This window comes from Urocampus carinirostris, chromosome 4, assembly GCF_059441175.1.
Source record: "Urocampus carinirostris isolate Australia breed hairy pipefish chromosome 4, RoL_Ucar_1.0, whole genome shotgun sequence".
NCBI classification, from domain to species: Eukaryota; Metazoa; Chordata; class Actinopteri; order Syngnathiformes; family Syngnathidae; genus Urocampus; species Urocampus carinirostris.
This window is the reverse complement of record NC_142352.1, coordinates 19,274,461-19,287,281: the sequence shown is the minus strand read 5'-3', so window position 1 is coordinate 19,287,281 and position 12,821 is coordinate 19,274,461. Positions and strand designations below refer to the sequence as shown.

General features: G+C 39.1%; 1 protein-coding gene across 5 annotated transcripts in view; it reads right to left on the bottom strand.

Moving 5' to 3' along the window:
- LOC148367052 (protein HTATIP2-like) overlaps window positions 1-12,821 on the bottom strand; it is a 244,274-nt gene that overhangs the window by 137,864 nt on the left and 93,589 nt on the right. For 4 of the 5 annotated variants that reach the window (XM_088333845.1, XM_088333847.1, XM_088333846.1 and 1 more), the window contains exon 13: window positions 1,058-1,187. In XM_088333845.1, coding sequence (XP_088189971.1) covers window positions 1,058-1,187 — 130 coding nt within the window. Of the gene's footprint in view, window positions 1-1,052; window positions 1,188-12,821 lie in introns of all 5 variants that reach the window. The other variant, XM_088333850.1, reaches the window with a different exon arrangement.

Here is a 12,821-nt window from a genome sequence, read left to right as displayed (position 1 = left end):
GATATGGAGAGTAGGCGTGAAGCAGTGTGGTGAGTAAACCAAAGGTATAAGTACAGGCAATTCACGCTTCAACGCTAACCAAGTCCCTCCGTCATCGCCCCAAACACAGAGGGATGACGTTTTGTGCACAAAATCACCAGAAACCTTGAACGCTGAAAAGTTCTTGCAAAGGTCATATTTCGTTCATGCATAAGTTGAGTGTTCTTGCAATAAATGTCATGTCCTGCACGGTTATCATGGTGCCCAGCTAGCCCCGCGCCTTGACACCAGCTGAGACGCATTGCACTGATTGCACTTGGAGTACTTAAGCGCGCTCCTTTGTACTGCGCGGGGCTGGAACGTTTGTTAAACCTGGTTAAACTCCGTGAGACGTCTGTTAAAACCTGTTAAATGCCTAGTTCTGTGAATCTGCCCGTATTTGATCCTGTTTTGGTTTTGGTCTGATCCGTTTGTTTGTTTTTGACAAGTTTTCTTTTGTTTGGATTTCTAATCCACTCCGCTACCATCAATCCCCGGATCGAGTGTGCGCACCCTCCTAATCCTTCCCCCAATAAATTGTGAGTATGTCTATGCGAATGGGTGCTTTTTTCCTGTTTCCAGCTCCGCTACGTGACAATCAAATGTTTCTTTTGTAAGCTAAGTGTCCTTGTGTTAATAGAAAGCATTGTTAACATAATGGAAGTATCACAAATCCTACGCCAAAAAAGTGAAAGGTTTACTAGAAATGCGTGTTTTCACAGAGAAATGTTTTTTTAGAGGTTTATTATAATTTATTGTGAGTATTTTTAAGAAACTCAACTGTTATTTCCCAAAACATACATTTCCGTAAGCCATCAAAAATGAGTCAAAAAAATGCCTGGTACTGGCTCTTCCTATTCAAAGGAAACGTCTGGCACTGAATAAGTTAATCAGGTAGTTTGGTATTTACGGTAATCGCCTGCACTTGTTGACTTTGTACTCGACGCCTCCAAGAATCAAGTCAGGAGTGTTCAAGATGCATTTTTAAATTACATAGGGTCGCTATACAGTAACACACTGGGCCTTTAAGGTACACCACCTGAGTGCTAAGGCCTTTGCGTTGTGCTGCCGGCGTGTTAGCGTAGGAAGAGATGGAGGAGCTTGTGTTGATGTCATCCGTGTCGATATTGTCGCTGATGCCGCTGCTCACCGAGCTGCTGTCATCCCAACTGCACAAATAAGACAGAAGAAATGACAATGAGTGATGTGTCCTCCGCAATTGCAATGGCTCAATGAGCGGTCCTCTTTGAAGTGAACGACGGAAGCCGGCTCCCTTCGGAACACTTTTTTCACTATCGAAGGCGCAGGTGATTGCTCAATATGCGTAGTGCCTTCGCTATGACTTCAATACGGAGGACAAAAAGAAAGAAATCAAGTTTAATAGAATGAAAATTAATGATGTGTCCTTTGCAAACGTAATGCCTCCATGAGCTGGGTCTTTGAAGTGAATAAAGGGAGCCAGCTTTTTGGCGTCTCTGGGATTTCAATATGGAGTAGAATATCAATGGCAAAGCAGGAACTTTACCCAGATTTTGATTCATTTGAATGCTATTCATGGTTAGAAAGTGCTTATAACGTGTCAAACTCATGGCCCGTCGGCCAAATGTGGCGCACCCCATCATTGGGAATGACCTGTGAGAACATTCTGAGAGAAGCACAAGAGAAAAATGAGCTGCATGGGGTCAGAAAATGACTTGTAGGCTTCAATATGTTTAGTAGATGTCACCAAAGCTAGGCACCACTCACAAAGCGCCTACTGTAGCTGTCTGCGCCGTCTGTTATTAATCAACCAGAGAACATTGAATACCCAATCCCCTTTGTTGTTTTACTTAAACAGTGCATCTGTAACTTGTTTTAAGGCAATACAAAAATACAATATTAGAAAAAAATAGCACCTTTGGTGTCATTGTAGAAGTTTAAAGAAGCTCTCCATGAAAGATATGAATTCTAACAATGAAGTTCTCATATTCAGGTAAACATTTGCATCAAAAAAGGAAAAACAGAAATGATCTTTTATGCTATTTTTGTTACTTTCCTGTCTGCATTAGTTTCCCCGAGTTAAAGAGAGTATAGTGGCATAAAATTATTTCGTTGTTTTGCTTATTTGTTTACAAATGCACCTTTAATAAACACTACACGAGATTAAATGGTAGTGAAAAAAAACCCAATAATCATTTTATAATCAAATCTTACAATTTAATTGTGAGCTTCTGACAAGACTCTCAACCCTCCAGCTAATGCACACTTTTACTGCTTTTAATTTACTAGTCTGTCCGCCATACAAATGTTTTTCTCTGCCATGTTGTGTCAGAACCAGAACAGACAGCAGACCCAAACGCGTAACGTTTCACACCAAGCTTTATTGCAGAAGCGGAGAAGTCAGGCGCGGGAAAATAAACGCCAGTGATTCTGTGAATTCTGGGCAGGAGAAGCAGGAAGCCCACGAGATCAGAGCATGATTGAAGGGCGGCAATGAGTCGAGCAGCCGGGACGGGAGATTGGAGCATGGTCGTTGGACAGAAACAGGTCGGGCAGCCCGGACGGGAGATCAGAGCGTGGTCAGAGATCGGAGAGGATCGGGAAGCTTGGGACAGGGGATTGATACAGGATACGGGATACAGAGTCAAAAAATGCTTGCCCTGCAAGTGCGGAGGTTCGCTGACGGACCAACCAGGAGTGAATGAGAGAACTGAATTTAAATAGGAGGGGAACCATTCAGGAAACGAGCAGCAGCTGGAGCGAAAAAAAACGGGCACAGGTGAGGGCAATGGGCAAATCATGATATGTTGCCCCTGGCTTAAAAGAAGCTGAATCAGTCCCTGTAATTTGAGGCACTTTCAAAATGCAAATCTTTAGTGGTTGACTGCCTATCTTTTTATTTTTGCAGGAGTGCTGCAAAGCACAAGGAAGGAGACAAACAACAGAGACCCAAAGTGACCAAACCGTGCAATTATCATCTTACTTATTATTGTTATTGTATAGTGACTTGTTTACCTGACTGCCCATTTTGCGCATCTGTTCAGCTGCTCCTCTTGCACTCTTTGCACTACTGTAACGTACTCATAGCTATAATTATTTAGTATATTATTTAGTATTTCAATACTCCAACTAAATGCTACATATTTATAGCTGTACATTCAAGGAAACTGTGCGGGTCAGATGTATCGACATTTCGTTCTGTATACATGTGTACAAGAATGAAAATAAAGTATATCTGAATCTGAATCTTACTTTTATACAGATTTTAATATGATTATTAATCCATTTTTGCATATAGTTTCATTATTATTGGTAACACAATGACCCGGCATTATCGGGCTTGGTGTTGCTGGGCATTCTACTTAGGCGAGGTTGTTGGGGTCGTGGTTTGTCAAAAAAGAACCAGGGAGCCACTTGGGAGTGCCACAGAGCCACGAGGCAGCATGCAGCTCCACAAAAGCAGATATTAATTGACATTTGTGAACGGTTGAAATGCTTTGTTATCTCCTGGGTTGCAACAAAACTCACGGTGGCAGTGTAGTTTGGAGATGCAGATACTCTGCTGCAAATGTATCATGCTTTCCCAGTAAAGTTCATTCTACATTACTGTTTTTGTTATTTGACAACTTAACAGAGAAAAACATCCGGGCAATGAATGCAAACAATTTGATCCAAGAAACATTAAATCCTCTGTTCTCCTCGGTTATATTTTTCTTTATACCTTTGGGGTTCATGGACGATTTGTCGAAAACAGACACCTGCCTTGCCTTATGATGCTTCCCCTTAAAAGGGGCAAAGCTCGTGCCACAAAACTGGCCACAGTCGAGAAAGAGAGAAAAGCCGAGGACCAATCCTCTTACACAAACCATGTTGAAATAAAAATATATTTTTCTAGCCAGTATACAAATAAAAATGACTTGACTTGACTTGACATGTGAAAGATTTCTAGGAACAGCAGCAGGGAACCGCTCGGCAGCACTAAAGAGCCGCATGTGGCTCCGGAGCCACATATTGTCAACAGCTGCACTAGGCTTGGGGTATCTCTATTAGGTTAACTATTTATCCTAACAGTTGTTTTGATTTGTCTCTTTAAAGTAAATTCAATAATATCTTGATTAAAGCATCATGTGGGAGCCGAAAGAGCTGTAATTCCTATCACTAATGAGAATCATTACAAGAAGGATATTTATTTTTTTCATGCAGCAAATCAGGAAGGGGAAGAAGACTCTGCTCTGGCCGACTGCCTGGAGTTTCTTTTTTTCTTTCTTTGTTTGCAATCTAAATGACCTCCGCTTGGGCAGAGCGACTGAATGGGCTTGTCTATCACCCGACAAAAGCCCAGTAGAAGGGTGACATCATAGTGGCTGCGTGTTTGGAGGCGTGGACAACTCAAACAGAGCCGTCGCCACAGAGCAAATGCGCAAGTAGTTGATGCAGAATAAATGCATAAATTTGCAAATGTGTCTGTTTGTATTAGCGAGGATCCGGCGGGGAAGAGGAAGTCAGACGGGTCGGCAAACAAGGTTGAAAGAATCAGTGGGGGGCCGATGATGGCTATTGAATATTTGACTGCTCCATAGAACACACACACACACACACGCATACACACAAAACTAAAATTTGCAATACAATACGACCTAGAAATCATATGAATCATTTTCCTTGAGGGTCACCAACCTTTTTGGCGCTCAGAGCTACATTTTGAGTTACGTACTTATTAGCCAAGGGGCTACCAATTTGATATGAATTTGAAGAAGAACAACTTATCACGTTATTACTATGCTGTTATGATGTAATTATTATGTTAATACCAAGTTGTACTGTAAGAAATTTAAATGGTCTTATTTGAGAAAGATAATCGTGTAACCCAAATTAGAAAAAAAAAATAGTGTATACAGTAGTAAGTATTACCACGTGACGACACCATGACAAACGGAAGTAATCTGTATTAAACAGTGGGTATGGCCAGTTAACAGTAGAAAACAACGAAAGCTATACCATTGGCAATGACTGGTCAAACCAATATTGTTCAACTGTCTGACGAGGTGGCTCACCTTGTCAGAAAGCACAAAAAAATGCTATTTAGAGAAATTCAGCACCAACCCAAACCTTCTGACACATTCACATATCTAACCAACTTTTCCTGACTGCAGTTTACACCATCTGAACTATGAGATTGTAAATGGAGTATCCCCATACACCAGTGCTGATCTAAGAGCGTATAAAACTCTGGATGCTTATCAGTTCTTAAGAGCTGGTATGCTACAAAAAATGCACCCCCTCGCGCAAACGTTACTGAAATTACTTTATATCTACATTTTTGCGGAATGTAATGAATTAGTAAAGCATGGGGCAACTTGTATAGAAATGACTTTTGAGCATGTTAAAAACATTTACTTTGAGGGAATAACGTCCAGTTTCATCCGTTAATAACTTGATAGTTCATTTCCACGTAATAAGCTTTATTCAAGAACACATAACAGCTTTCAATACGTGTGAAAAGATTACTGTTTTGAATCGCTGGTTAATTGCAATTAAAGCAGCTTGTTTATATCGTAAAAAACTAGCAACTGTAAGAAACTAACGTAGCTAGTTAGCACGAGCTGACTTATTAAATTATTGTTGTTGTATTGGCCGATTATATTGAGTGTCTTTGACGTGACTCCTATCTACTTACTGTAACATAAAATTGCTCGGAATTACATCCAATGTATCTTATAAAAAATGTTCGCGGAATACTTGAGGGATGCCAGTGTTGTTCATCGGCACAACACCAGACCCTTTGTTTGATTAAGATAAACATTGCCTTGTCTTCATCAGAAGGGATACAATTCCGAATTGGGCTTGGAACCTTGCCCACAGCATAACAATAAACCACCAGCGTAAATAGTGGTGGTTGTATTATTTTGTCCTCGTTATTAATAGTTGTTTTAACTCAAATTATAATTCAAGTGCTGACCGCTAGGGTGCTTCTGCCGGGGAAGGTAATGCGATCTCACATGCAAAGGGTCAATATATGTATATGATTAAATATATAAGTAAAAGAAACATGAAATTGTATTTACCTTTGGTGTGATGTGACGTGCAGACGGGGTAAGAGTCGCCGACAGCGTAATTAAAACGAAACTGATTTTACAACTTCAACTTTTGAGAATTTCCATGCTTTAATTGCATCCTTATTCTTAATAGAAGTCCCTATTGTTGATTGGTTACGGCCGTGCAACTTAACAAGGGTAGCAATTTGTGTTCATTATTTGTATTTCTTTATATTCACAAGCTTTGGTTCCATGGTTACCATGTTTTGTTTTTCACATTAGCATGACTGCAAGCCTTGAATAGAATAAATGAGGGAGAAAAGCATTGTGGGAGGGAGTTCAGCCAGTAGAAAGTCAGCATTTTCATGATGGGTTGACACAAACCAATAGCAGGTCAGCATTTTATATGACGTGGACCAATAGCAAAGAGATTTGTACAAACTGTAACTTGTAATAAAGTTTGATTTCGAAACATTTTTGGCCGTGTAAAATAAGTTGTTGCTCATGTCGTATTGTGAGGAAAAATGCTGTAAACAGAGCCCGAAAAACATCTTATTCCACACCATAAAGAGAAAACCTCGTAAAACAGAGTCGCCGTAACAAAGCCAGGTAATTTTGCTACTTTTCATACTATGAAATACAAATATGTCTGAAAATAAGTAAAATAATCTTCTAAATAAATAGGAATAACAATAAATACACTTAAAAATGTAAACAGAGTTAACAAATAGTAAGAATCTTCCCTAGTTTACTATGTTGGTTTCTATAGCAAAGTTTGAAATGTGCATTGTCCATGAAAACTACAAACCTCACTCAAACAACTTGAGCAATGTTCATCTTTGTATTGAAATTTCTGATTGGCACGAATACTAAACAGTTATATTCAAATTTGTAAAATTCAGTTATTAATGATCGCTACTTTGTCGTTTGCAGTTATTCTTTTTAAACGATAATATTGTCTAAAAGGCACTTCCAACCTACAAATAAACACTACGAGAAAAACAAATGTCAAGTCTAAAAACTCTTCATTCATTCTTAAATAGGGTTTTTAATATTTGGCAGCCCTACATAAATACAATCATAACAATAGTTTAATAAATACAAAAATGACTTCAAACATGATTATTTTGATTGTTTTACTACACTTTTCCAAACCTTGTAATAGCACCTTTTATTTTGCAAAACACGTTTTCTCAAACCCCTTTAATTGTCCCGACACAAGTCAATAAATCAAAAAGGAGCAGAGCGGCAATTTCCACAACCTTTGGAGTGGAAACCCTCCATGCAGACTCAAAGGTACTCTCAGACTTTGAGCAACCACAGCAACCACGGGGAAAGTCCCACAAGGGAGACACAGACAAACCCGAAAAAAATTGAAAAAACACTTCCTGATCAAGACGGGATCAAAGTTGATGCACGAGGGCGCACTACCTGTTCAGGTTGCTTCGGTTGGCCTGGGAACCGCAATGTTGCAGGAAACCGTCAAGCAGGACAGAATGCTTCATGACTCTGCAAAACGTCTCACACTCTCTTTCACAAAATCTCTCGCTCTCTCACCTTGGCCCAGTTCCTTTGTCACTTGCTGCAATGATGCTTCATCCCTCTGTTACTGTTTGTCTCTCTCCAAACTCTCAGGGTGAGACATTAAAGAGTGGAGAGGGAGGTGGGGCTGGTAACACGAACCTCCCCCGGAACTGTTAACCGGTTCACTACTGAGGTCGCGATGGATAACTCGGAATAATCCAAATGCAAATCAGAATCCAAACTGTGTGCCACAAAATCAGACTAAAAGGACAATCCCGGTCCCGCTGCCTTCCAAGCTCCGGTTTATGTGTGAGTTGAACTGTGCAATTTCCCAGACAGATCCACCCTGACATCTCTAATTAGAGATTGGAGAAAAACGGCATAGGCCTGCCCACAACCTCCTGCTGGCAAAGCTCGCCGCCGGTCGAAGAGCGGCCAATCACGACAGACTCGGGAATTAACTGAGAGACAACCACCGGTAAGAACGTAACATGTTCTTATGGTTTCTCCTATGTAATAACTGTGGTATTACACAAAACACACTGCAAAAGAAAAATCAAACCCCATTGGCAGAAAAAAATGCTTAATATAAGCGTATGTTTTTTTAAAAATGTATTTTGAAGCATTTTTTTTTACATGTTTATTCATGTCTAACGTGCATTTTGTTTTTACCTAAAAACCAACAAACTCAGAGTTTGGGTTCGTTTTTGTCATAAAATATGGCAGACCACAATCGCATAACATTGGATTTAACGGGAATCAAATCCAGGTCACTACCGAATCCTTACCACTGGACCATCAGTGATATACATGTCATACAAAAAGGCATTAGGTCGTATCTCACTGTTACACTATTTTTAGTCAGGGTACCAGAGATTAATGTTAGAAATTGGAGACGTTTGAAAGTCATCCTGAAAGATAGAAACAAATGCATAAGAGGTAAAGTGAGAGAAACATCTCTTTGGTGTATCTAATGAAGAATCGGACTTTGAAGGACGTTAAATATTTACATCGTAGATTTAAAGTTGGTAGAGTGAACATATTTTATGTGACAATAAATCATTTTACTAATAGCCGCACATATTCAACAATGTTTGTCACTTACAATGCTCAGAATAGAAGAATAGAGTTTATTATCATTGCAACATGTGAAGTGAACAACAAAATTAATATCCGTCTCTGGTACTGTGAACACAAATATTGTGATGAAGAGATACAATTAAATGCCTTTTCAAATGTCATCTATATCACTCGTGGTATAGAGGTTAGGATTCGGCGCCCCCAACGCCGCGACCCGGGTTTAATTCCTGACTCATCCAACTGCAAAGTTTGAGCTAAGAAAAAGCTAAACCAAATGTTATACAGATTTTTAATAAAAATTAAGGGTTGCGTGTTATGCAGGGATAAATACCTGTGTTTCAAGAAAAGAGATAAAATATCTTAAAAGAAGAAAAAATCACAAAAACGAGCATAGTTTTCTGCCAACTGGTTTACTTTGTATTTGTTGTACAATTTTTTAATTGTACTTTTTGTGCAGTACCTTATTATAGAAAGAAATATAAAATGAGGTATAAAATATGTAGCTGTTGTAGGTGTCGTTTCTGACTTGTTTTAAAGTCTTGTTCTCGTATTTGCTTATTAAAAAATGGAAGAAAATTACTACCACTAACAGATACATTTTCTATTTTTTTCTTATTTTTGAAATTTTAACTTGTTTTTTAGTTAAATGAGTAATTTTAAAATCGAGGAAAGTATTATACCAGTGGAATAAAAGAAAATAAGAAAGCAATACTTTATTTTAAACAGGTAAGTTTGCAGTGTAGTACTAAAAAGCGTGACGGGCCGTGTGTGGCACAAGGGCCATAGTTTGCCCACCGATGCACTGCAAAAAAACTAAAACTAAAATCAAATAAAATAAATCATTTTTATTTTCTTAGTTATTTCAACTTACTTAAAATAAGCCTTAGCTACTTTTTGTTCAAAGGGCCGGAATATAAAGCTTGAAGGGCCGCATGTGGCCATAGATTGTCTAAAAATTGATTAAAAAATATGTTTTACCAAATTGGCAGAAAAATAATTCATTTGTGAGTTATTTCAACTTGTTTTCAAGTAAAATAAGAAAACCTCTACAGAAAATGAGCAAAACAATCTTATTTACCACATGGTAGATCATTTGCCCGTTTTAAGTTTTGTTTTGCTAATCACAGTCAATGACATTTCTAAAAATAAGCAAATTGATCTGCCATCTGCTGGACAAGAAGATTTTAATTAATTTAAAATATAAATGTGGTATTTCTTAAAGATACAAAATAAGATATCTTACAAGAAGAAGAAAATGACTTAAGATGAGCAGACATTTTTGACAACGGCGTCCGAATTAATTTTTTGCAGTGTACAACTGAAAAATAAGCTGTTATTTTTACTTCTATAGTGATAATATTCAGATAATTTTTACTTAAGGACATGCTTACAAAACTATCGGTTTAACTATAAATCACAAAATCCAGATAAATTTGCATCCTCTGCTTTCTGATGCCGCTTCTACATTTTTTATTTCAGACGTCATTTCCGCATCTCGTCAAAAGCGTATTAGTTTTTAAAGAAAATGTATTTCCACTTTTCGGCCAAATATTTCACTATGTGCATCTTGTAGCCTGCCTTTTTGTTCAGATTCGCTTTCACATTGGTTTGCTGCCCCGCCGCAAAATCCAAGTGCACACTTGATTTGAGGGACTCGGCCCCGAGTAAACCCCAAGCTGCGTACCTCAGCTGACTTCGGTGACAAAAGACATAGCGCTGACGTAAAGCTTTGGTTTATTTTGATTTGTTGTACGGTTTCAGGGTACTGTTTGCACAACATAGTAAGATTTTTGTATGGTAATGTATATGTGTATGTTAAAAAAAGCATGAAAAAACAACAGAAAAAAGGGGGTTCGGGTTTACTCCCGACTTGTTTCCTCAGATCAAGTTAATCGGTCGGGTTCGGGCATGTATACCCGTGGGCCAAGGCTGAATTTTTTTAGGCCTGATCTTACCTCTAATGCAGAGGAATGCCTTGGCTCTGTGTCTCTGAAAATCAAGCCCATTAAAATATCATAAATACTCACTCAGATGGCAGTAAAAAAAGTCTGGTTTACTCTTGTAATCATTTACTGGCCTTTTTAGTAGCTTTTCTTGTTAGCCGCTAAAGTTAGCCACTTACACCAGCTCTGACATACTCCAGCTATTCTCTCTTTTCAGCTGCTCCAACTGTATTCAGCTATTTCTTTTGTCACTGGTGGAGATTAACAGCAGCTTCCATGTCTTAACGCCGTCTGATATTTAGCCTTGCCCGTTAAAAGGATGGAAGGATGTGAATTTTTTTCCAATATGTAGGCTTCCGTAGTGCGTTTTAAGCTCTATTCTAAGCTACATTGACCTTTATTGGTACATTATTAAACCCTCTCACTTTAATTACATTAAGTTGAAGCTACTCAAAAGTCTAGTAATGGATTGCAAGCGCCACCAAGAATTTACACAAGCTTCAATTGACACAGAGCAGCAACTTTAATTTGATTTTTCACACACTGTTACTAATGCTTGATACTGCAAACTTAAATTAAAGTGTGTCGGATTGTTTTGACTATAAACAAAAAAATCCAAGGTTTTTACTGCAACGACACTCAAAAGTTCAGAAGGCGAAAAAGAGCAGCCTATAGAGAAGTTGCCGTCAAGATCAAGATTTTAACATTTTTTAGTGTGTTCTGCTTTTCAGTACAGGTCAAAGTTCAGGGGATAAACCTTGCAGAGTGGGGGGAGGTAAAGAGTCAGCCAATAGGATTGCCATCGTGCGTTCTGAGAAAGCGACTGTTTGCTTAACTTTTTTGCTATGTTTGTGTTCCGACAGGCTGCGGCCGCTCGGTCAGTACTGACGTATTTTAACTCTTGAAAAACCTTGAAACACAGAGTCTGGCGCATGCACACAGGAACTCCACGTGGTCAAACAGAGTTGCAGACCAAAAGTAAGGGGATTTCCTGTGTTGGAGAAACTTGCACTTGGCCAGTGCCACCCCTAAATTATCACCCCGGCACCTTTGGACTGAAAGATGGTCAGCTTAGAATGGCTGTAGTTTGTTATTTGAGGTAGTTCTACAACAATCAGTCAATGTCAACAATATCAAAAAGGCAAATACTCACAAACGAAATCCCTTATCACCAGACATGTTTTTCCAAACGAGTGAAGCATCTGTCTCTGCATATAATCTCTGCTAAGAGTCGCTCATGCCCAGCAGCAGGGGTTGGGAACCTATGGCTCAAAAGCCAGTTATTTCTTTCCTCATCGGTACATATGACTCGGCTAAAAAACATATGTAAATTCCATCTACAGCGTTCTAATTCTGTTAACCGCCAAGTCGAGTATAGTCAAGTCAAGTCAAGTCAAATTTATTTATATAGCCCTTAATCACAAAAATGTCTCAAAGGACTGCACAGGGGGGATTTTTTATTAGTTGATTGTCCATTTTTCATTATCCATTATGCATTATCCATTATCAGTCTGATCATGATACACTTCAAAGCCAACAGGCCGAGACACTTGCTCCTAACCAAGAGGCTAAGCCAAGATCCTAGCCAAAAGGCCAAGAAGCGACCAGTGCAAATGCACCGTTCCCCTAGGTACTGCAATACCAGGCCGATGCGTGGAGTGGACAGCTCCTATTCCATCTCTCAGTTACAAAAATCAATACTGGATTAGTCTAAAGAGCGCCAACACACTAGAGAAACCTGCTGGAGACGTGGTGCAAATGCCAACATAACGGCAGACCATTCTTGATCATGGTATCTCCCCTGCCAGGTATACTACACTTGATCAAAGGACTGCACAGGATTACAATGACACAATTACCTGATCTTAACCGACATAGATAGCCCTAACAGAAATAACATTTATAAAGAGGATACTCCCCACTATATTTTAGTCAAGATGTCACAGCAACAGACCCCGTTTTGGTTGTATGTCACTTAGGAAACCTTTATATGGAAGTTCATTAAACAATTTAGATTCACTGTTTTGATTCACTTTATGATGAAAACCGGCAGAATAAAAAGTAAACACCCAGAAACCTCATCCAAGCACACAGAACCATTTGATTTGGTGAGCAGTAGTGCTGGGTGGAGCTAAGTACCCAGCGCACTTTTCTCTACCAAGCCCCGTCCGCACCAAAGGTAAATCTGTCAGTCCCCTTGTTTGCAGTATTTTGTGACATTTTTACGAAACACTCTGCTTGC